General features: G+C 37.1%; 1 protein-coding gene across 3 annotated transcripts in view; it reads right to left on the minus strand.

The window, feature by feature from the left end:
- The window catches only part of UACA (uveal autoantigen with coiled-coil domains and ankyrin repeats), a 96,795-nt gene that overhangs the window by 21,093 nt on the left and 51,397 nt on the right, over nucleotides 1–24,305 (minus strand). For 2 of the 3 annotated variants that reach the window (XM_046009142.1, XM_046009144.1), the window contains 9 exons: nucleotides 20,074–20,207; nucleotides 16,156–16,244; nucleotides 12,901–12,965; nucleotides 12,046–12,103; nucleotides 8,587–8,657; nucleotides 8,377–8,483; nucleotides 5,577–5,758; nucleotides 4,419–4,456; nucleotides 1,582–1,650 (listed from right to left, as the gene is read on the minus strand). In XM_046009142.1, the coding sequence (XP_045865098.1) occupies nucleotides 1,582–1,650; nucleotides 4,419–4,456; nucleotides 5,577–5,758; nucleotides 8,377–8,483; nucleotides 8,587–8,657; nucleotides 12,046–12,103; nucleotides 12,901–12,965; nucleotides 16,156–16,244; nucleotides 20,074–20,207 (813 nt within the window). Of the gene's footprint in view, nucleotides 1–1,581; nucleotides 1,651–4,418; nucleotides 4,457–5,576; nucleotides 5,759–8,376; nucleotides 8,484–8,586; nucleotides 8,658–12,045; nucleotides 12,104–12,900; nucleotides 12,966–16,155; nucleotides 16,245–20,073; nucleotides 20,208–22,405; nucleotides 22,784–24,305 lie in introns of those variants that run through there. The other variant, XM_046009143.1, reaches the window with a different exon arrangement.

Below are 24,305 nucleotides of genomic sequence, written 5' to 3' on the forward strand. Positions count from 1 at the left end.
AACAACTCACCACCCTCATCAGTCAGCAACCATCAACATCAAGGCAAGACGCCTGCCCAGTAAAAAGATGACAAGTCACTGAAAACTCCCATGATGGCAAGCACTTCTTAGCAATGAAGTGTTTTTATTTAATTTTTTTCTCTTTTAAAAAATATTTATTTAGGTAATCTGTACACCCAACATGGGGCTTGAACTCACAACCCCGAGATCAACAGTCACATGCTCATCTGACTGAGCCAGACAGGCACCCTAGCAATAAAGTATTTTTAAACTAACGTATACACATTGGGTTTCTTTTTTTTTTTTTTAAGATATAATGCTATTGCACACTTAACAGACCACAGTATAGGGGTACCTGGGTGGTTCAGTCAGTCAAATGTCTGCCTTCAGCTCAGGTCATGAATCCCAGGGTCCTGGGCTACAGCCTCATATTGGGCTCCCTGCTCAGCAGGGAGCCTGCTTCTCCCTCTGCCTCTCCCCCTGACTGGTGTTTATCTCTCTCTCTCCCTCTCAAGTAAATAAATAAAAATCTTAACAACAAAAACAACAAAAAGACTACAGTATGATGCAAATTTAACTTTTATATGTACTGGGAAACCAAAAAATTCATTTGACTTGCTTTACTGTATTTGCTTTGCTACAATACTTGCTTTATTGCAATGACCTGGAACTGAACTGCGCTATCTCCAAGGTGTGCCTGCAGAAGGTTATGGTCCTGTTATCTAATTAATATGAGTATATACAAGACAGCAAAGCACCATAATTCTAACAAAATAAATAAATTACTTGGAAATAGAAAATAGCAGAAGAATATGCCATTTTACCTTTTGTTTTAACACCTCTCAAGTTTATGAGCGGGTTCTAATGCTTTCGCTACACTAATTATTTCCATGCTCTGATGAAGCCCTTAAGACTCTAATTTAGAGTTCACTTTCTTAACACTACACAGTAACTATAAAAGCCCAAATAAAATGCTTTTGTCTTATCATATGGAAAACAGCTATACAACTTATTTTTTGTTGTTGTTGTTGTTTTTACAACTTGTATTTTAATGGTGTTTTAGTCATAAAATAAACCATTCAGTTATGGAATCTTCCTCCCACATAATCCACATAAGAATCTTTTTCTGAACACTCTGATTAACATAGAAAATTATATGGTTAAACAAAATGATTTTTCTTTATCAAAATAAAAAACAGTTGTATTAAACTAAACACATTTATTTACATTAGTAGCCATCATTTTTCATCGCAATACTTAAGTTTTCTAAAATGAATACAAATTTAGGATTTATGGCCCAAAACAGATTTAAACCAACAGAAAGTTATGTAAAGTTGTTTAATTATTTCCTTCCTAATACATATTAAAACAATAATTTCTGTAAGATAATATGACCCAAACATTCCTAACAAAAGTCAATTCTTTTGGAAGGGACTGGGCAAGAAAACAGAATCACAAAACATACCAGACTGCCCTTCCTTCGCCTGTTCATTTCCCCATTTCATGCTCCTCTTCCCACCCAACCCCACTACAAACAACACAGTAATTCTTTACAAAGAGGATGCCAATTTTTTTTTTTACCTGAATATTTCGATGCTCCCTCTGACCTGACTTCATATTTACTTCATCTAGTATGTATGGCAAATTTCGCTTTGGTGAAACATAAGAGAACACGGGTTAGCAAGTATGAAAATACAGAAAAGTACATTTTCCTCAGTAGACAACATACCCAGTTAGGGATGTGCGGCTTATCCAACATGACATTTTACTGTATACAACACAAGGTGGCAGTGTTTGCACTTCGAACTCCAAGTGAAGAGTATCTTGATTACAGGTTTTAAATAAATCAAGTATGATTTATTTAAAAATATGAAGACATAATCAAATTTAAAATCCTAACTGTTGAACATTTATTATTACTAAAGTTACCAAGATTTGGAAAATAGAATTTGTACTAGACACAAACCTAGAGTTGCACTATAAGACATCAGCAACCATCCCCAAAGGAAAAATATAGTACTTAAAAAGGAGGGGGAGTTACAGTAATGTTGAAAAGAGATACGGAAATTATTTCTTTAAGCACTGATAAAATATCAAAGGATGTGGTCAGGAAGAGACAGACAATCCTCTAAACGACTTGGTTCAGTACATGTTTTGTTTTGTACACTTACTGCTTTGAATTCTTATTCCAGCCTAAAGATTTGCTTTAACAAAACCATAACACAATCATTAAACAAGAGAGCATATAACTTTTTTTTGGCCAAACTGACCTTTACTTCTCCATAATAATATAGAAAGCTATGGTCTTTCTGAGAGCTTTAAAAAAAAAAAAAAAAAAAAAAAGCTAGTATTTTAATTTTCCAAGAAATTTTTTTTATGTTTTACATTATTTGTTGAGTCTTGTTCTAACTGTTATTCTAATCAGTTTGGATTTAGAATTAGAAAGGAAAGGTCCTATTAGGAAGATATTCCATACCCACAACTTGGCCCAAACTACATTTCTAGCTTCATTCCTTCCAGCAAAGGACTGTTCTTTGTGTGGGATCTGACCCATATCCTTATTCTACCTTCATCCCCGCCTTCCCTCTAGAGGGTCTTTCATCATCTGGCAGATGTTTCCCTCACCTGCCTCTCCTCCTCGGTCATGCACACATCATTCCTCCATGCTGTCCTTCTACTGCCCCATGGATGTGTTAAACACACTCCTGCATCAGGGGGTTGGCACCTGTCCTTCCCTCTGCCCACTAAGGCTTCCTCTACAGAGCCCTGTGGCTCCCTTCTCGCTTCCTTCATGCCTCTGCTCAAATGTCACTTCCTGAGAGAGGCCTTTGCTGACCACGCCATCTAAAATAGCTTCCCGCCCTCTCCCCTCTTCATCCCCTAATCCTGTTTCACTTTTCTTCAAAGCAGATGCTATGATACTAAATACTAGCATTTGTTTACTGTTCATTTTGCTCACCAGGCTGGGAGCAACGTGAGACAGGAACTTTGCACACTATGATTCCCCAGCACCTAGAATAGTAATTGGCATATTGTAGGTGCCCCAGAGAGGTCTGTCAAGCAAACAACTGAATAAGTCTTATTTTTAAAATTATACTTTACTCTTCTTGATAACAGGGACTCTATGTCCTTTAGCACAGGAACAAAGGCTATCTACGGTAGCTATTTTAAAATGTATTCAACGAAGAATGGAAATATTGAGTTTTACTGTTCCTAGCAGAATATTAGCTCTATGTATACATTTAGATAACTCCTAGAGCCTAAGCAGAATACCATTCCCACATTAATATTCAATAATTCTTTATTTTAAATATGTGTATATTTCAGAAATCAGTTTCTCTGCTCCCATATAAGGCTGCTGGTACAGACATTACAGAGTGCATTTGTACCCACTCTACTCCTACTTAGCTTGTCTGAGGAACAGGAGAGAAGGTAGAAACGGCTGCTCCAGATAGAAAGGTAAAGTGATGGCAGACATGACCCATGCATGAATGTATTACTTAATTCTGATGGACTGGAGAGGAAAACATGCTTTCATATAGCTTTCAGATTCTGGTGAGAGGTCAAGGAATGATGTGCAGAGAGGATGATGGTCAGAATTTCTCAGCAGGTACCTGATTACTCTCCTCAGGGTTTGGAAGGGCTCAGGTTCCTCTCACTAGAGAAAAGCTGAAAGCCTGGAAGGGAACAGCCAACAGAAGAGGAAAGGTGCCTACTACGCTAGCTCTTGAGCAAGATGGTGACAGTGCAGAAAACCAGCCCCACTTAGCTAACCTGAAGAGATTGGGGGAAAACAATAAGATATTTACTGAGACTGGAAAACACAAAACCAGGGTTACATAGTGATTTGATAATAAAGTTAGGGCAAAGTATGAATTCTTTCATATACTGCGTTTTTTTTTCGAAGTCCTACCAACAAGGTGGAAAAAGTACAAAGAAAGCAAAATCTAACAGTGGTACTGAAATCACAATATATAATCAGTTTTGAATTCTGTTCTCTTCATTTCATAAGGCACTGGAAGAATTTTCCTATAACAGTAAACATTGTGCTCTATTAGTAAGGGAGAAATGTTTATGTTTATGATCTACTAGGCTAAAATTAATCATTGAAAAATGTCAACAAGGTACCATAACTCATATTTGAAAGTGCTGGAGGCTCAAAGCCAGCAATCAGGAGGATATTTCCTACTGGATACATTCACTGTATCACTGTCATTGAGGTCCACTGTCTCATGCTGAGGGATTGCATCAAAGCCTCAGGATCTTAATACCTGGGTTCTACATGGACAGGATTAACTGAGCAGACAGAACAACATGCACTTAAACTTGAAACAGCTGTGTATAATCATTAACCTGTAAACTCTTTACTGAAATTGCACAATATATATAATTTTTTAAAAATTAAAATTAAGATCTACCTGCTGTAAAGATGGTCCTTTCTTCCAAAGTTCTCTCCCTAAAGATTTAAAGAGAGAGAAAGAGAGGAGGAGGGGGAACAGTAAAACAGCAGGTTACCTTGGATAGATTACAGATTATGAATTCTCTAACTATATAATTGAGTCACTAAAGGAATCAGTTTTAAAGCTCCCTCTAAAGCTTAACTGCTCTACAGTTAAAATGACAGTGACCTATTTTTACCTATAAAACTGCAAAATTACTTTTTTTGTTATGATTACAACCAGATGGATAATATTCAATGCTAGAAGGGGAAGCAGTTGCAAAAAATAGAAAATTTTAAACACTCCTAAACAGAAGGCAGTTTGTCAATATATACCAAAAGCTTAAAGAAATGGGTATATCTTGAAATATAGGATTCAATTTCTAGGAATTGATCCTAAGACTATAATAAAAAAACGCTAAAATATTTACACATCATGACAGTCACTAAATTGTTATGTGTATTAGCAAAAACTCTAAATAACTTAAATGAATGTACAGAAAATTGCTTAAGTCAATTAAATATATGGAATTTTATGCATTAATAAAAATTTTACACAAAATGTTTATCTATGAGGGAAAACCCTTCAAAATCTATTACACAAAAAGTAATCTGCAGCTCACTACAAGTGACCTCAATTTCCTGCATAGGGTAAAGACAAGGATATTCCTTCCTGCATAGGGAGAAGACTGGAAGGATATTGCTCTTTAATAAATACAGAAAAATACCTGATACAGGTATTTGATAAATACTGATTGAATAAGTTATACACATGTTCAAACAATGATTCTTTAAAATTTTGTATTAAAACTAAGTACTATAGTCCTCCTCATCAAAAAAAAAAAATATATATATATATATGTATTAGTAAAACACACTTGATTGGGCTCTTTCTCCTCATTCCTTAACCTACTCCATAGTACAGTAGGTTCTACTTGATAAACTAGCAAACATATACAATAGGCACGGCCTCAAAGTGACTAACACAAATACACAAAGCCACAGCACAGAGGGAGAAAGACCAATGATGTGTAGCATTAAGGACTGCTTTGCTTCTTAAAACCTGCAGTTCCACGGCCTGAGTCTTTAAAAGCTGCTCTTTATTAAGCTAGACTTTTCTAGGTACTTTGCTACCTACCTTTGTTGATATTTTCCGATGCAGTCTTCAATAAAGTTAGAATGTCCAGATTGTCCCCGATTCTTGCATAGTAAGAACAGTCATGGCCCAGGGCATCCAGCAGGCTGACATCAGCACCATTTTTAAGTAAGACTTCTACAGCATCTTTACAACCATACTCGCAGCCTAGCATGAGAGCAGTTCTAAGACGGAAGACAGAAGCATAAAAGATGTTGAGAAAGACCCAAGAAAATACTCTAGAAACCTTCCAGAGGCCCTTTCTTAAAGAATAGATAATACTTTAAAAAGTCATAGTTGTTGGGCGACTGGGTGGCTCAGTGGGTTAAGCCTCTGCCTTTGACTCGGGTCATGATCTCAGGGTCCTGGGATCGAGTCCCACATCGGGCTCTCTGCTTGGCTGGGAGCCTGCTTCCTCCTCTCTCTCTGCCTACTTGTGATCTCTCTCTGTCAAATAAATAAATAAAATCTTAAAAAAAAAAAGTCATAGTTGTTATACAGATTTTATTTCCTATTTTTATCTTTAGTTTAACTTCATCATATTTATAAAACATTTGCTTTCTTAGTTTGCAGAGCTAAAAACCTGGCATCACTTATAGACACGTGTTACTTCTACTACCCAACTAACCTCCTTTACTCCAGTCCTTCTTTGTTCTACAAGTAAATTACCACTATATTCTCCCATCACTGATACTGTTACTCCATCTGCTCAAAACCTACAGCTATAAACCCAAACTATTCAAGTCCTTCATGAACAAACCTCATCATGTAAACCTCTCTGACCAATCCCTTCCACTCCAAAACAAGAATCAGATTCTAGTTCTGATTAATCTCCTTAAAAGAGCTGTCCTTCTCCTAACTGGAGACCTTCATATCTTCACACTTCATTTTAAAACCTGCCTCCTCCATAAACCTTCCTTAATTATCCCCATTATCATGGACCAGTGGTTTATTATGCCTTGGCAGGATCATCAGCACTCAAACACTTAACAAATAGCAAAAACGCAATTAAACACTTGAGTCATCATGGAAATTTAGAAGAACTTTGAAATTATTTTGTCCCATTCCTATTTTTATTGCTGAGGAAACCAAAAAATACCTCATGAAATGAAGTGACTTATCCTATACCTAACGCAGTCTTTGTGAATATTGGATTTCATAAGAAAATGGATCCTCGCTTTTATTCTATGCATATCCTATTTCTCTTTTATACTCCCCAACAGTTGCTGGAATACAATTTTATATACACCGGGGACCACCAACAAAGTTTTTTTATTAGAGAAAAAAATGTTATAGGTAAGACCAGGAAAAAAATACAGAGTTTTAATTTGTTTTTCATTTCTTCTTATATTTAAGATTTTGAATTTGAGAGAAAGGGAGCATGAGTTGGGGGGTGGGGGGATGGACAGTGGGAGAGGGAGAAAGAGTCTTAAACAGATTCCATGCTGAGCACAGAGCCAGATACAGGACTCGATCTCATGACACTGAGATTATAACCTGAGCTGAAACCAAGAGTCAGATACTCAACCGACTGGGCCACCCAGGAATTCCAAATTTTAAATTTATTTTTAAAGCCATCTGCTACCTAGCCTATTTAATACACATTGTCCTATCTCATCTCGTGTGTGTGTGTGTGCGCGTGCGCCATTCCAAAGTGCTTGGGAAAATATAGGATCTTTAAAAAAAAAATTAGGCATTATACATGGATCAACCAGATCATCCCTCTCTGATCCTAAACTTTATTTTTAAACCCAATTTTCTTAGTAATGGTTGAAACCAGATTACAGTATCTGCAAAAACAAAGTAATGCAAAAAAGCCACTTCCTTAATAATCACATTAATGACTTAATTGCTTAAGAATTTCCTCCTTTGAGAGATCTAAACAATAAAAACAAGTAGAGCTATAAAATCTGACATCTAAAGACTTTTATTATACCTATTTACTTCCAGTGAACTACAAAAAAAAAGGATACATGTTTAGAAGAATAAAATTAAGTCACAAGAAACCAACAGTTTTACTAGTAATCATTTACAAAATCCCAAAAATTTGTTATGAGTTATTATAATGCTCCAACTTGGGGATAGGATGTATTTCAGATACATCACTGTTGGAAACACTAGGACCATGAACATGAAAATTGTAATAGCAGCGCCACGATACACTGGACTTAGAGGAGGGAAGGAGAGAGATACAGACAGAAAAGTATTAGCGTGCACCAACTAAAATGATGTGAACACAGAAGCAAAAATAAATGTAGGGAACTTCAGGGTGTGGCAATGAACTTGGTTCCAGAGAAGGAGATAGCACTATGCCTGGGCAGGGTAAGCAGAACCAACACATTGAGAAAGTCTATACAGAAAAATGGAAAAAATGGAAAAACAGAAAAACGTCAAGCTCCAGGACACCCAAGAACATTTACTCCCAAAAGACTGACTAACAAAGAAGCAGACCATAGGTGTGATTTTTTATTGTTTTCCCTCATTATCTTATCTGAGCCCATTTTTCACTAAAGATTGTTTTAAAGCTTTAAAATAAATAACGGGGATATAATTCCTTTCTTCGGTTTTCTGACCTGAAGACAGGCTCTAATCACTGCTTGTATTCCACATTTACCCTACTTCCCTCTTCTTCCTTCATCAGACTCTGGGGAAAAGAGAAAGAAAGAAAAGAAAAAAAGAAGTGGGTGCTAATTCCAAGGAAAGAGAGATCCAAAGGGGGATGAAAAAGACAAGTCACAGCCACAGAGTTTCAGAGTCACTGTGAATCCAGCTGGTGTCTGTAGAGCTGTGATAAAAGAATTACCTGTTTTGTTTGTCTCTGGAATTAATCTCTGCTCCTCTGTCTATCAGCAGTTGACATATTGTTGGCCTACACATCTGAGTAGCCAGAACCAGTGGTGTCCGCCCATCCTAAGCAACAAGAAAAATAAAACAGCATTAAGACAACAAATCTCCCAAAACATAAAAGTTTGAATACACGAGTTGAAATGACAATAAACATACAAGGACTCACCACATCTTTGGCATTCACGGAGGCCCCATGGTCACAAAGCAGCTGTATGCTGGAAGGACAGTCTGCCATGGCTTTGAGGAGCAAAGGAAAATGATAAATGGTGAACATCTGTTGGTAAGACACATGGTGCTTAGCTATGTCCATATAAGGCATAAGTTCTACAATTTCTAAACTACCAAGCTTCACATCGTCCACTTCTTAGTTTAGCATTTTAAGTGCCTATTATAGAAAATGGGTTAGACCAGATCATTTTATAAATGTTGTACAATTTATTGGGACCAACGAATATTGTTACCCTTAAAGAAGACAATATACTTCTACCCTAAGTGTAAACATAGAAATAAAAATCAAATTTAAATTTTCTACTTAGAATATATTCTTAAATGTGGCTACAACTGACTTGCTCCTTGAAGGGTTAGCTAAATTTTTTTCTTTTTTTAATGAGTCATATTCAGGTCTTTATAGAAGAGTCACAGTAAAAAAAGGTTTGACTCATATAGTTCATATTTCCTTTCAAAATCAGAGATTGCAATGTCTGCCTTTGATGATGCAAAGCAGGGTCATTTTGCTGAAAATTATATTGTAAAACCACACACAGCTTTTTTTCCAACCAACGCTAGAGTTCATATTTGTATTAGGAAAAAAATTGTTAACATTATAAAATAGGATTGTGTTTCGACTCCCCATGAGTTTTTATTAAAAGTTTTTATATTATTATTAACAAATACTTCCTGTGAGTATTTATTATAAGTTGAGACTAGATTATTAGTCACAAAAAGTACTGACAAAGTCAGCATTCTTGTGTGTGTGTGTGTGTGTGCATGTGTGATATTCCACAGACTAAAACAAAATACACATAAGAAAATCAAGTAAATTTTCATTCTGCTGTCTTTAGTCCAACAAGTCTTTTATACAAAATATAGTTTTTTAAAAAAAGATAAACTGAAACTGAATACATTAATCCAGGAATTCTAAAACTAACAACCATTCAGGCCCAATTGAAAATAAGAATGAAACAATGTAAAGCATAATAAATTCCAGAGCTACAATATATTGAACTAGTAAAGTCAGCATTAAAGGTGCTATGGTGGAGAGTGGCAGCCATTCACCCAAGAGTCGTCACCCTTTCTTCCATAGTAATGAAGCTAGGGGCGGGGGAACTGGGGGCTCACTTGGAGACCACAGTTCCCAGACTCCCTTGCATGCTTGCATGTAGGCATGACCATGTGCATTAAATCTCACCAGTGGAATGTGACAGGAGAGATGTCTGCTACCTTCTGACTCTAGGGCTTAAAAGAATGGTTTATACATTCCTCCATGATTTTTCCCCTTCCTGTGAGCAGGAAAACCGAAGTGCCTGTTATCAGCTTCAGCCTTAAAGATGAGGACAACACCCTAGCTTAAGGCAGAACGGAAAAATGGAAGGAATCTGGGTCCCTGAATGGCCACAGGGAGCAGAGGCACAAGCCCCTCTGAACACCAGGACTACAACATGAAAGAAAGCAATCCTATGGGATTTGTTAAGCCAGTGTTCTTTTATAATGTCTTTGTCACAGAAGCCTAGCCATATCTCTAACTGAGACAAAACTGCTATCAGGAGTTCGGTGCTGTTACAGTAAATCCATAAATCATATGGCACTGACTTAGTGGTTGGGAACTAAGTAGTGACTAAACATATTTCAGGCTAGAAATCTTGTGATTTTTCTCACAATGTGGCAAAACATTTGAAACAGCTATGTCATCCATCATTATTTAGAAGGTGTACCACGTGATGATGAAGCCTTTCAAGGTGAAGCCATAGAAAACAGCCAAAAATTTAGTGCACATGGGCAGTTGCTTACTTTCAGCAAGGTCCGGTGAGAAAGAGACAGGTCAAGCAAGAATTAGCCAGTTTATGAACACATATATTTGGGACCTCAGAGATGTGGGGAAGTCAACTGCTTCTCTGTGTCAAACAGCAAGATATACCACTATTGTTGGTCACAACTTTTCTCCCACTAAGGAGAAAAAATAAAATCTGGTCTTGGAATAAATATCATGGTAAGGACATTATAATCACATTCAAGAGTATTATTTCAGATGGCTGTGAGGTGGCAGCCATTAAACAAGGCAGAGTCATGACTCTACAAACAAGGACAAGAACTAAAGGATGGTTAAGAACTTCATATCCAGAAAATAACTTTGGAGATGGACAGATGGAAACAGCTGGCAACAAATAAACCAGAAAGCCGACCAAGGTTTTATGGGAACCGTACTACGCAAGGTCTCAGAAGGCACTTGCTAACACTCATGATTATTCCAGCCCTTAAGCTCCCTCTACAGAGGACATGCTCGCTGCCATGCAATTTACCTGTGACCTTAGAGAATAATGGACAAGTAAGAACCTCCCAGAAGGCAGAGCTAGGGCCCACAGAGAACAAAGGATAAGGCATTTCTCCTCAAACATAAAAACCACACTGGGGTCATTGTGAGGCTCAAACAACAATGTATATGAAAATACTTTGCAAATACCACCACTTTATACAAACAAACAAAAAAACCTTTGTGTAAAAAATTGAACTATCACAAAAACATGTAAAACATAAAAAGAAAAAAGCTAAAATACATTAAGGTCCCCAAGTTTGAAGGAAATTTGTGGTCTATTCCATTTTTAATGAAGACCGCTTTTATTTACTTCAGATATTCCATAAATATGACAAGAGAGGGTAACGACTTTACTTTGGCTTTCCAGTAAACAGTAGGAATGTCAGACTAAGAAGAGTCAGGCCAGAGATCAGACTGTGGTACAGTCCAAAAACACTTAATATCTAACTTTTGTCTTTAAGACCACTGAAGAATAATGCAGATAAATTTAAATACACAAGTATGATCAATAAAATCTATGAAATTACGAATATAATTTTTAAAAAATACAGCACATAACAGTGATACGAAATTTAGCACCAAGCCCTAACCCAACAGCTACTACCACCATTAATTAAGAAATTGAGACATGCCAGGCACTGTTTATAATTTAATTATAAACCACTTACTACAGTAGTATTAACTTTATTTTGCAGATGAGAAAAATGGTGTTCGGACATGTTAATTAGGTAAATGTAGTTTTTAAGGAAAAAAAATCATCTTCCCATTTCTCCTACCAGATCCCTCCCTCCCTCCCTCCACGACACCACCCCCCCCACTCACACACAGAGTGACGCAGTTCTTAGAGCTTCCTTGAGAGCAGGATCATGTTTATTTATCTCTGGACTTCTAGGATCTAGCAAACCAGCCTTGGCCAAATGAATCTTTTTAAGCTGTACAATCAAATAAATTTCATATTCATGTATACAAAAACGTCATAATATTCTGTTTCTCCATGAATTATACAAATATATGCATATTAAAACTTGGAAATGAATTTCAATGCCAAGCCATTTTAACAAATACTGGCTATATCCCAGTGAAACCCTCACTTACCAGCATCATGAAGTGCGGTTCTTCCCTGCAGATCTACGTGTTCAGTGGGACAATTGTACTGTTAAAACACAGAAACTTAGTCAGCTGGGAGAGTTTTACTTTAAAGTTAAACAACTAGACTCAGATGAACAGCTGTTATTTAATCTTAAAATATTCCATTTATCAAAAAACCTAAGGACTACTAGACAAGCCACTAAATATTTTGACATGAAACAAATCTAATAACATTATACTGTAAATTCAAGTTTTCCACTAAACCGGAAACCATATGGTACATTATAATAGCATGGGATGTAGAAACTGTTATTGTTTGGGGTTTTTTTCTCACCAAGAGTTAAAATTTGAACAACTGAATCAGGAAAAACAAATGAGTTCTGCTATGAAACTTAGTGGTAACAATGTTTCTAGAAATGGAGGACTGGACCCTTTAACTGAAAACTTTCTTCAGCCCACTAGTTCAAGGATCTGTGGCTGCCTGACTACAAGTTTAACTAGCGTTGTCGATATCATATCACGTAGTCTAAGTGACTGATGTTTACAGAGAAACATATAGCTCCTTTGCCATATCACTTTATGTCATAGACCAGACAACAGAAAATTCCAGTCTCCCACTAATGTCAACAGGAAGGTCAAGCCTTTGTTATTTATTTTTAATACAGTGAGTTATGCGATTCACTTCCCTCAGAGTTTTTGCTTTTTATTGTTCACATTCTTTCACAAATGATGGAAAAGAAATTACGTAAGCTAACAGTCAGAATTAACCTATTTTCTTTGATCTCAAATTCCAAAAACACACTGAAAACACATTAATAGCAGTCAAAATAGTAAAGCCAAAGTATTAACCACTTTTACTACCTGTAGAAGTTTTTGTAGACACAATGCATGCCCGTATTTTGCAGCCAGGTGAAGAGCATTTCTTCCTATTAAAAAATAATAATAATTTAAGACATATGTGAACAGTTGTTTTCTTCACAAGCGAATTTTCCATAGAAATGTGATTCATTTTTCCTAGATTAGTTGCCAAGATACTTAATTTGTAAGCACGCTTTCACTCAGGTTGATATTGTAGTATGAGATAATGTACACATCAAAACAATGAAGGTGGGAAGAAAAATTAAATCTACAAACCCATAAAGAGCAAGAACTTTGCCTTATTCACTACTGTATCTCCAATACCTAGAGCAGTGCCTGGGACAGAGTAAGTAATTAAAAGTCAACCAGGAAGGACAGGAGGGAGGGAGATGAAGAGGAGAAAAAGAGAATGGGAATTGGAGAGCAAGAAAGATACCTAGATTTCTCATAATATTTCTAAACAGGCAGTGTGGACGCTAAAATACAGGAAGTTAAGAGAGGTAAGTCAAAGAAACAAATTTTCAACTTAAATTCAAAGTTCACTAAGACTATGTCTCTGAAAATCAGACAACTCGTTCAAATATAATGTGCATTAAAATGTGCCATTTTAAAGGAAACAAATCATCGGAAAGGTTAACTCTGAACGCTGAAAAAGGTAAAGTTGCAGACAACATTCTACCTCCAAACATGATTTCCTCTAATTGTATTTCTTCACACATATATCTCATTGGATAGTGAAAGATAAAAGGGTTTCACCGGGCCATTCCATCTTTCAATGTTTCATGCTCTTAACTTTCCTCTCACTTCACAAACCTCTCAAAAAATGATGACTTCACTGACAGACCCTTTTGCTAGAAGTCATTTCTATTCTGTTCATCCTAGGTGAAGGAGTACACTGACTTCAACTTCCAACCTTCAATCAGTTTTCTATGAGTTTAGAGAAGTGGATTAAGTTTTCCTGGATCTGATCACTTCTGTGTACTGACTAACCAGGTTCTAGAACAAACAGCAGTGAGTCCAGGCCTTTTTAACCAAGTAAAGGTACAACACATTCATCCATACCTAAACATTCTCTAGGTACAAATAAGTCGATGTAATGATTTCAAATTTCAATTTGCTACGGACTGTGAAAAGTGACAAAGAAAACTATCATTTACATGCAAAGTAAGAGAGAGTATGGAGTAGGATGGTAGGGACAGTCCCTGGTGTTCAACACAATGGGTCACATAAAAACGTCCGGTGGGGTATTTCCTTAGCCAAACCCAAATCCAGCCACTTGAGATAATGCAGTAAAAAAACGAAGTAAATATCAAATCTAAAGCACAACACTATGAATTACACCCAAGGTGCCTATCTGGTAAGACCTGAGTCGTAAATACTTCAAAACCAAAACCACGCTTACTTGAAATATGATTATTTTCAATATACTTTCGTACTGCTGGCAAATGAAGGAGCTAAGATAAAACACATAATTTTTTAATCAAATTATTATTGAATATCCACATCTGGATTATAATAGACAATATTACAGCAAATAAGACAAGGTCCTTGTCCTCAGGAAAGGAACACGCTAAAGAAAAAAAACAGTAAAACAAGGCAAATACAAATATAACTAAACAACAGCAAAAACAGAAGACAAAGACTTTAGGCACAGTATGTCAGGCTGCAGCATACAAAATGATGTCTGCTGCGCCTGGGAAAGCATTTAAGCTTGATCTGCACTGAAGGAGAGAGGGCAAAAGTCACTAGGCAAAAATATCCAGAACAGAAAAAAATACAGACAAAAAATAAGATAGATGCTTGTTTAAATTAGAATCAGAACAACAAATAAATAAAGTCTAAAGAGGTATATAGTTAGTCCAAAATTTCTGTAAATATTCCTCTACATCAATGGAATGCTTTGGTAAGTAATTACATATTCTTTTTTTTTAAGATTTTATTTATTTGTCAGAGAGAGAGCCCACAAGCAGGGGAAGCAGCAGGCAGAGGGAGAAGCAGGCTCCCCGCTGAGCAGGGAGCAGGATGTGGGACTTGATCCCCGGACTCTGGGATCATGACCTGAGCTAAGGGCAGAGGCTTAACCAACTGAGCCACCCAGTCCTCCCAGTAATTAACATATTCTTTTGTTCCTCCTTCAAAGGTGGCAGATAGAGTTTGGTCTTCGATACAAAATTTGATAGATCTTTAGGTAAAGATTCTCCTCGTTGAGATCTCTCTTTTCCTCTACCTCCCTTCCATTTCTAAACACAGTGCTGGTTTTATTGTAATGTGTTCATTATTTGTCTCTATATGGAATCACAGGATAAAATATTAAAGTTGTTAAGGAAATTCTGGTTCTAGGTCACCGCCTATATTTGATTGAATAACAAAGCAGAACTTCAGAGAAAGAAGCTGTCAAGAGAACTGAGAATGGTTATCCTAAGAAAAGCAGCACGCGAACTGAAGAGGTCTATCTTGTGCTGTGCAGACAAACTTACGGTGTAAGATTTTAAAAGCCAGACGTGGTACAACTAAGTTTAAGCAGAAGGCATAGTAAGAAACAGACTTAAAACTGCCTACAAGAAATAATTTTTTTACAAATAGAGTTAACCAAACACAGAACGGATCTCCTTGTAAAAAGCATCCCGGGTAAGGACACAGATTCCGACCGCAGTGCATCTACTGAAGGACCCTGGGCCAGTTACTAACTGGCTGGCTCAGGGCCTCGCAGCCTCACTGCGATGGTATGAGGAGACAGGGAGTTAGTGCGTGTAAAGTGCACGGCAGAGTGCCATGTACCGTGTCAGCTCTTCTTGCTATGATCATTCTTGGTCGTGCTGTTGCTGTTGCAAAGCAATTAGGTTCCCATCATGAGAAATGTCCAACTAAATATTGAATGTCCTCATGACAGCAAGGATTCATAGAGTCAAGAGTATATGAGTACAACTAAATGGCCCCTAAAGGTTCTTCTAACTCTGAGACTTTAGGATCCTATAATATTACGAAGACCAGCACTGGACTTTAGGATCCTATAATATTATGAAGACCAGCATGGGTCTCCAAATGCTCATCAGATCAGCAATCCTGTCTCAATTCCCTGTGCCTTACTTCTCCGAGACCAACAATGATACCTCAGAAGTGAACTATTTCTAAACCATTTAGAAAAACAGAAAATTGAGGGTGTCTCTCTCTAAATCACAGTTCGGTCTGAAGAACGCTGGCAGTGGACAAGGCTTATCTTCCCTTTCCGTTTTATAACCGACTATGGCGGCAACCGACCTGCAGTGTCGCTGGTGGCAATGTCAACTCCATGCATAAGGATGGCATTCAAACATTCAAGATTCCCCTTGGAGGCCACAACATGGAAGCTGAACAAAAAGAAAATATATGTTATGCCACAGAAACTATGAAACATCGACTTAAATGTTACAGAATGTCACCTTTTATTCAACACACACACACACACACATTTTAAAGTCTACATAAAATATCTATGTATTTTCTACTAGAAAAAGAAACCTATCCCTTATTGCTGAAAAATTAATTTTAACTCAAGTTTACATAAGGAGTCAATACTCTCCAGAAATACCTCCTTAGAACCAACAGAATGTTCCAATGTTCAACAGTCGTAATAAAAGAAAATTTATACAATAATACCACTAACTCTATAGCTTATGAGTACTCAGTAGTGCAGGCACCAGGGCTGGGATGCACTGAATGCACTGAAAAACTTCTGCCAGATCATTTTGCTTCATTTCAAGTATACTGAAACTGCCAAAACAAATGAAGTTATAGCAGAACAGTAAGGCCAAACACAGATCAAACACTTATCCCTTCTCTTTAGATTTATCAAATTAGAACTCACGTGGAAAAGCCTTCAAAACAACAAACTAAGCTACGCTTGGAAAGCCGTGGAGAAGCTGGTGTCCTCTTTCCCCAAAGTAGCCACAACTGCCACCTAATTCTTCCCCTTTGTTCACAGACCTGTATGAGTGGGGTGAAGTTTGCACACACAGCCATGACAAACTTCCTAATAAGGCAAGGAAAACCTGCTTAAAAAACTGACTTTAAGCCATCAGGTATTTAAGATACAAGAGAAAATATCCCTCTGTTTCTTTGATCATCTAATACTTTATTAATCAACAAATATTTACAGAAATATTTTGTGTGCCCTAAGAATGGACAGTGACCGACTGACCATACTCCACCAAATCCAAACTGTTAAGTAAGGACAGGAGGGCTTGCCGACAAAGGATGCTGACCTCAGGTCAAAATACAACTGACCCCTAACTAAGTACAATGACCACTATGAAGATGCCAGGAGATAAAGGATATACAAGTGCTTGGCAAGGGGCCTAGATACAGACAAACTCCGTATCACACTCTCAGGAAGGGTCTTCCCTAACCATCCTGTTTAAAATTTTTACATTTCCCCATTCCCTGAAACCATAGTATTCCAACTTTCCCAATCCCTTCCTTTATTATTCTATACAGAAACACATATTTTCAAAATGATATATAAATTCAAGATTTATTTTCTTTGTAGTCTTTCTTTATAAGTGTACCAGTCTCTTCCCACTCAACTATGCACTCAGTGAAAGTAGGGATTTTTGTCTGTTTTGCTTCCTACTATATTCCCAGACCAATTTACGTACCGGACAGATGATGGGCCCTCAAATATTTGAATATCTGAACGCTTAGAGACAAAATCTGGAGCTAGGTTGCAAATTCATTTCCAGATATTACAACACTTGGCCATGTATCTCTACTCGTATTACGACGGATGTAAATGCAAACCAGAGACCAAGCACTATTAAGTAAAATAAAGGAGGTTTGTGTATAGGTTGAATTAGGGAGACAGAGATGCTTCTAATAAAAGGAATATAATGTTCGTAGGAACCAAGAAAGTTCTTAGAGTGGAATTAAACTGCTGTAAGGCTAAGGATATTGATCTCTGCGACACCAAAGTATGGAATTACACTAATTATACTATGCCATGCACTGTTAGAACCTTCTGAGAAACGGTAATGTTCTTCAAGCAAAGGTTTCACAATCTTGGAGGGAACATTTTTTTGTTTGCTTGTTTCGCTTTCTTAGCTCCAAAAATTTGGAAGACGTTTTTCTTCAAAATAAATCAACATTACGCTGATGTTGTCCTAAAGGGCAGAAATCACAACACATCTACAATACATTATTAATGCGGATGTGATATAAATAGCAGACTTTAGAAGGAAGATGTATCGATCACTACAGTGTATGCGAAGAGCTGTAAAGGAAATTTGAAAAACTACTTTACAGAAATACTCTTTTTTAAAAAGTCAACTTTGTCTTTTTTTAAACTAGACGCATGTTATTGCTTCCATAATACAGAATCCAAGTAATGTGGACGATCTCTGACAACAATGAGAAGAGCCACGTAAACTGTAAGACATATGTTGAAAGGCATCAGTGAGCTAAGACAGTGAAAAACCACTAGGCCAGGACACAGGGAGGGACAGAGGCCCTGAGAGGTAAGCTTGGTATCTGAAGCCATTTTTTGCCGAGGAACATTTGCTGATTCCAGAGAAAACAGCTGGGATGCCAAACAGCACTTCTGACAGCCTGAGGGGTCGGCAAGACAGGAATTGGTATCCGGCTTTCCAAGTGGCAGTGGGGATTCCTGGTGAATCTGCCCTGTTTTGCTTTGGCAATGGGCTATTCCCCAGGAGAGGTGAACAGGAAGAAAACAAATCCTTGCAGTGACTCTGGCTAGGCTACAAATATTTCATCTTTGAAACTGGAGTGAGGTCAAGAAGCACATACTACTTCTGTCTTAAATTTCAGAACTAAAACAAACCAAAAGTCATTTGAAATAAAAGAAAGTGTGTTTGTAACATGTCCCATACTTGACTAAATACAAAATTCTCTACTTAAGGAAGAATACAGTCTGTGTGTGAGTAGCAAAAGGAAAATATCTTATCCCATGAATCCTAAAAGAATTCTATTTCCTCCAGTGAAAACCTCAGAGACTAATACTACTCATACATCTTACAAACTGAAGTTCACAGTTCATCAAATTATACCAGATTTTTATAACTCTGACCATTAATACAAATAATTTCAAAACTGAAGATCAGATTGAAAAAAATATGAACAGCAACTCAAGCAACCATTTACTCAAAACATTCAAAGCATGGTTGGGCACAACTAAAGAAACAAGGTTTCACTGACAATTTTCATCCCAAAGATAACTTTCATCTTCTAACATCTTGACATTTGGTTAAAAAAGAAACACAAGTCACTTTTAGATATTAAATTTTCACTGCTTACACTGTGAGCCCTACAGAAATAGCTTAAAGTTTAGCAAAAACAGGAGCAGGACTCAAGCAATGTTTCTGTGGCTATCAAATCGCCTACTTGATAAAATTGAAACAGTATTAAAAAATTCAAACTTTTCAAACTTTATTGGTATTAAAAGCTACTTGATTTTTATGTCATGTTTTGCTATTTTTCCTATACTTGAATATTTAAGCATCTTAAGGTAGTGATATACATTAAATATTAACTATCCACTTCCTAATATTCATTTCTATATTTAGTATCTGGTTTCCAGTTATAATATTCTAAATAAACTCGTGCATGACTGAGAGGAACTTTAGGAAATGAGACTTTTAACCTCTAACTTTGGAAGGTTTCCCAGATAAGGTTTTAACTGCTGTAATTACAGAGGGCAGTAACAGAACGTACACCTACCCTTTAACCCATCCTCAACAGGAAGGGAAGGGAAGAAGATGGGGAGGGGTGGGAGAAAAGCTAAGCAGGGAAACAAGCCAGTAGTCCTTCTCAGTGACCCAAAAACCAAAGGATGAGATCACAACCTACGCTTCCCTAAGTCACTCTAGTTGTTCTGCCTCCCTTTCTGTTCTGAACATTCTCACTTAAAATAATGACCCAAATGTAAAAACAGATTGGGATTTCAGACTAAACAACTACACCACTGGGTAGTATTTTAGTATTCTCTCTAGATTGAAAATCTTACACACTGAGAACAAATTATTAGTCCATAATGTGTGAAAGCAATGTTTGAAAGATTTTATACCGTGGGTTTTGATAAAGCCTTTTTAAGTTGATACCTTGACAGCCACAATTCACAAATTTCACTTGTTCCCAAGGGTCTACCCAAATTCCCTTGAGGGAATTATCATCAGTAATACTTACGCAGATCTGCCTTCCACATCTAGTTTGCCTGGATTGATGCCCTTTTTAGCAAGGATTGAGGAAACTTTTTCTACATCTCCCCTCTCCGCGGCTTTCATCAATCGGTCATCATATTTGTTCCAATCTGCTGCATGCTACAAAAAGGAAAAACATAGATAAACATGGCCTACTCTCTATATTAGTAAGACCTTCTCAAGAAGGAAGGAAAAGAGAACGGAGAGCAATACTGCATTAAACATCACTCAATCTCCACTGCATCCCACATTTCATGAGAAGAGCCTCTCCAAAGAACATGACCTTCAAGAAATATTTTAAGGTCTAATTTTGAGAAAAAGCATGTTTCTCATGTTCTCTGTTTTCTTTGCCTTCAGAACAAAAAAATTAATAATTGTTGAACACCCAACCTGTGCCAGGCATGAATTACCCAAATGACCCCAGTGAACTAAAATCATCATCCCCATTTAACAGATGGGAAGAGTCAAGGTTCCAGGGATGTTAAAAGACCTCAGCAGCCAAACCCAACCAAGACTTCTCATGATTTCCAAAATCAGTGTGCTTTCCAAAGTGCTTTCCAGTGATTTCCAAAATCAGTTCTCCTAGTCTCTAACTCCTGTTTTCATATTTGTCTCTGGTCACCTATCTTCCAAGACCTTAGATGCAATGGAATTCTGTACACATTTTAAGACATCCACAGACTCATACAGCCTGCTTAAAAAGTACTGTTGGAAATATATTTATGGAGGCAAATTAGACACATACCTACATTCACATACACTCTCTGTCTGTCTCAACAGAGGAAGCAATTCATTAAGCTCATACACTAGGATAAAAAGAAACTTCTAGATAGAAAAAACAAAGACTCTAAAGTATTAACTATTTTAAAATCCTAAGACAATAGGATTACAGGTAACTTTCATTTTCTTTCTTCTTTTTTACATTCAACATACATTGTTTTTGTTTAAAAAATATTTTTGGTTTTAACAAAACCTCAGTACATGCATTTAAGAGGAAGATCAAAGGCAATTTTTCTAAATAGGATGTACCACATGATATAAATTTTAATTGTATCAAGGTTATTTTTAACTTTGGAGAAAACATATGCAAGACATTTTAAGGCCAATAACTTGGATTTTTTTCTTAGTAGGCAGAAATGCAGAACCCAGAACTAAAATACACACTATTTAACAAAGTTAAGGTTTTAGCCTTTTAAAATATTATACGTAAACTTATTGCTAAATTCTGTACTAACCCCAGTACTATTTCTAGAACAAAGGAAAATTTACCTATTTTTCACTGAAACTTACAAAGCAATTCCTGTGTCCACAAATAGCAAAACAAATCTCTGAGGGAGAAAAAAAATGAATCTGTTCTATGAAGCATATCCTCTGTCTGATCAGTGGGATTAACTTTCTATTACCTCTCCCCTTCAAACAGCAACACAAAACACCAACTTTCTAGCTAAGTAAGCAGTCTCTTCATTAAATACTTTAAGTGAAAATAAGTATGAAAATTGAATATGAAAAAAGATAAATACATTAAAATTTTAACCTACTCCTGAAAAGCAATGCTACCATGGAATCCGGTTCAAGTACCTACAAAGCTTCAGCATTGTTGTCTCCAAATTAGTTAAATTTGGAGATGAGCCCACTTCCTTCTAATTTCAAAAGCTCAAATTGTCAACTGGGAGACTAGGCCTATTCACTGGCTTAAAGGCTCAACTACATTTGAGGCATTCCCCCTTCTTTAGCTTTAAAACAAAACGGTTAACAGACTCTAAATTGGGGAGTGGTCATGGAAGCAGGCTTAAGATAAGACTTGGGTTTTCAAATGCCTTAGGGATTAAGTCCTGTTTAACACAGAGATACTTGCTTGAAATTGATTAGTTTATCCTTGCAGTTAAAACCACCTCAACTTTATTTCCAAGTAAACCAGCAGCTGGAGAAAGGGGCTCTCTAAAACAAGGGGGGAAAACCTGTAAAATCCTAAAGCGAGGCTTTTTAAAAGATAATTAAACATGATCCAAGTCTCATATTATCATGGGATTTTTCAGTTCCACTTCACCAAGCACCGTTTTCCAACCCCGTCCACTGTCAGTTAACAGAAATACTGCTCAATTACTAAGATTCTATTGTGTGCTTTTTAAAACCCCAGAAAAAGAAACAAGAACTGTCGTTTGCTATCACTAACCCCAATCTGCTGCTCATCAAATACATCAGAAAGAAGAGAAGGCAGAGAGACTAAAATTAATTAAACAGCAGTACATTTTACAAGAATACAGCTCAGAAAGCCCAAGCGTGAGTCCTTCGTGACACTGGACAGCAGGGATACCTACTCTGTTCTTGGGAGCACAAGAAAACCAACAGTTCATCATAGACAGGATTTAGTCTCTGGTTGCGAGCAGCAAACTACTGGGCATTAAGTTACAAAGCTCTGTGGCTCACAAAGCACGCCCTCAGACAAACTCCTAACCAGTGACTCCGTCCCTCGCTTTACAAATCTTCCTGTTCCACAATCTTCATGCTGGGCTACACTTAGCTTGGATCTCTAACGATATTTTCTTCGTCTTCGGGATCCTTCTCCGCCTTCATAACGCTTGAAGATTATCTTCTTTATGGAGCAGCCCCAAGTCAGGTACTGTAACTCCTCTGATTTCTTATTGTTTAGAAGCTGTCTTTCTATGAAGCTGTCCCCTTCACGGAATCCACGGAAAAGCTGACCAGCCCTCTACATCCTGCTGCCTCAACACTGCAACACAGAGGCCGCCGTGCATGACAAAAGCGTCCACCTCCCAATCCTCCCATAAACACTGCGGAGACAGCCTCCCATTGGTCAGGTTCTATTTTAGATTCCATAGGCCTTGACAGCTGAGTGATAGAGAGGGGCAGCTAAGAATATACTGTAAATGCATGCTTCTCCTCTGAGTAATAGATTTCAGGTCTACGGGAGACAAACGACTCAAAACACATTGTAAAACATGCTTATTATACATCGAGCGACGTTATGACAATACTGTTAAGAGGCAAATTTGGCTATTCCACAAGACAGTGTTTAAAACCAGTATCAGTCTTAGGATCTATCATGAAGTTATAATTGCTTTGATAAACAGAATATAAAATGCTATTTTAAGCAAATGTGTCATACTCTAATTTAACATACACACACACACACACACACACACACACACAGAGAGAGTAATGTTTTCAAATTTTCTCCATTTTCCTTCATAGCCCTATCAGGCTAGCTGCATACAACCAGGTTTCAGTTTACAACCGCTGCCAGTCTGTCTCCTAACATGAGAAATGAGAAGAGCCAGAGGCACTGCCAAGACACTAAGTAGACTGCATTATGATGAATACTTTCAACAAATTTTAAATTTAACTCACTACTCTTAATTTCTAAGTTTAGCGCCCTGGCTGATATGACAAGTAAATATTTTATCAATTGAAAATCAAATTATCTGGATTCAGGAATTACAAAAAAATAAGCAGATTTTTACTAAAGGAGGCAAATGCATATTGAACACTGGGCCAGACTGTAAATACAACTCCATCTGGGGACAAAGCAGACCACTTCTCTACATTCCTTATGACGTTTAAGAATACTTACACATACCTACACCAAAGTTCCTTCCATTATCAAGGAAAACAACAAACATCTGCGAGTTCCAGGCTGTTTTTTACCTTCTATTACCATGGTAGCACGACAGTAATTTATACTTCCTCCGAAAAGACGAATTTGGGAAAACTGTTTCATGGCAATGCAAAACATTCCAACATAAGTGTTTATAGGAAGGAGGTTAACTGCTATACTATAGATCATGCCGCCAGTTAAAAACTGTTATGAACTTCATCAAGCAATCCACTTCTACTAAGTTTATAATATTAGGCACATATTCTAATCATAAAATATGTAAGTTCATACACCATAATGTATTGAGACAATTATTTTTTTTTTCCCCTAATCACATTAGACATCACAATGGAGTCTTGGCTAGACATTGAGACTCCACTTACTCTATTTCACTCTTCTACAGAGGAAATCTGGGATGAAACTCAGGCCCTGTCCTTAGGTTAACAAAGCAAACACATTCTATCTAGAAATAGGACAGCAAAGGCAAAGGAAATAAAAAGGAGGAAATCTGTAACGAGTAATAAAAACACGTAAGGAACTGTCCATGTTAAGCACCAGGAAGACAGGATTTATGTGCCCTCCTCTACTGTTGACGTCCTGAG

This window comes from Meles meles, chromosome 6 (genome assembly GCF_922984935.1).
Source record: "Meles meles chromosome 6, mMelMel3.1 paternal haplotype, whole genome shotgun sequence".
NCBI lineage: Eukaryota > Metazoa > Chordata > Mammalia > Carnivora > Mustelidae > Meles > Meles meles.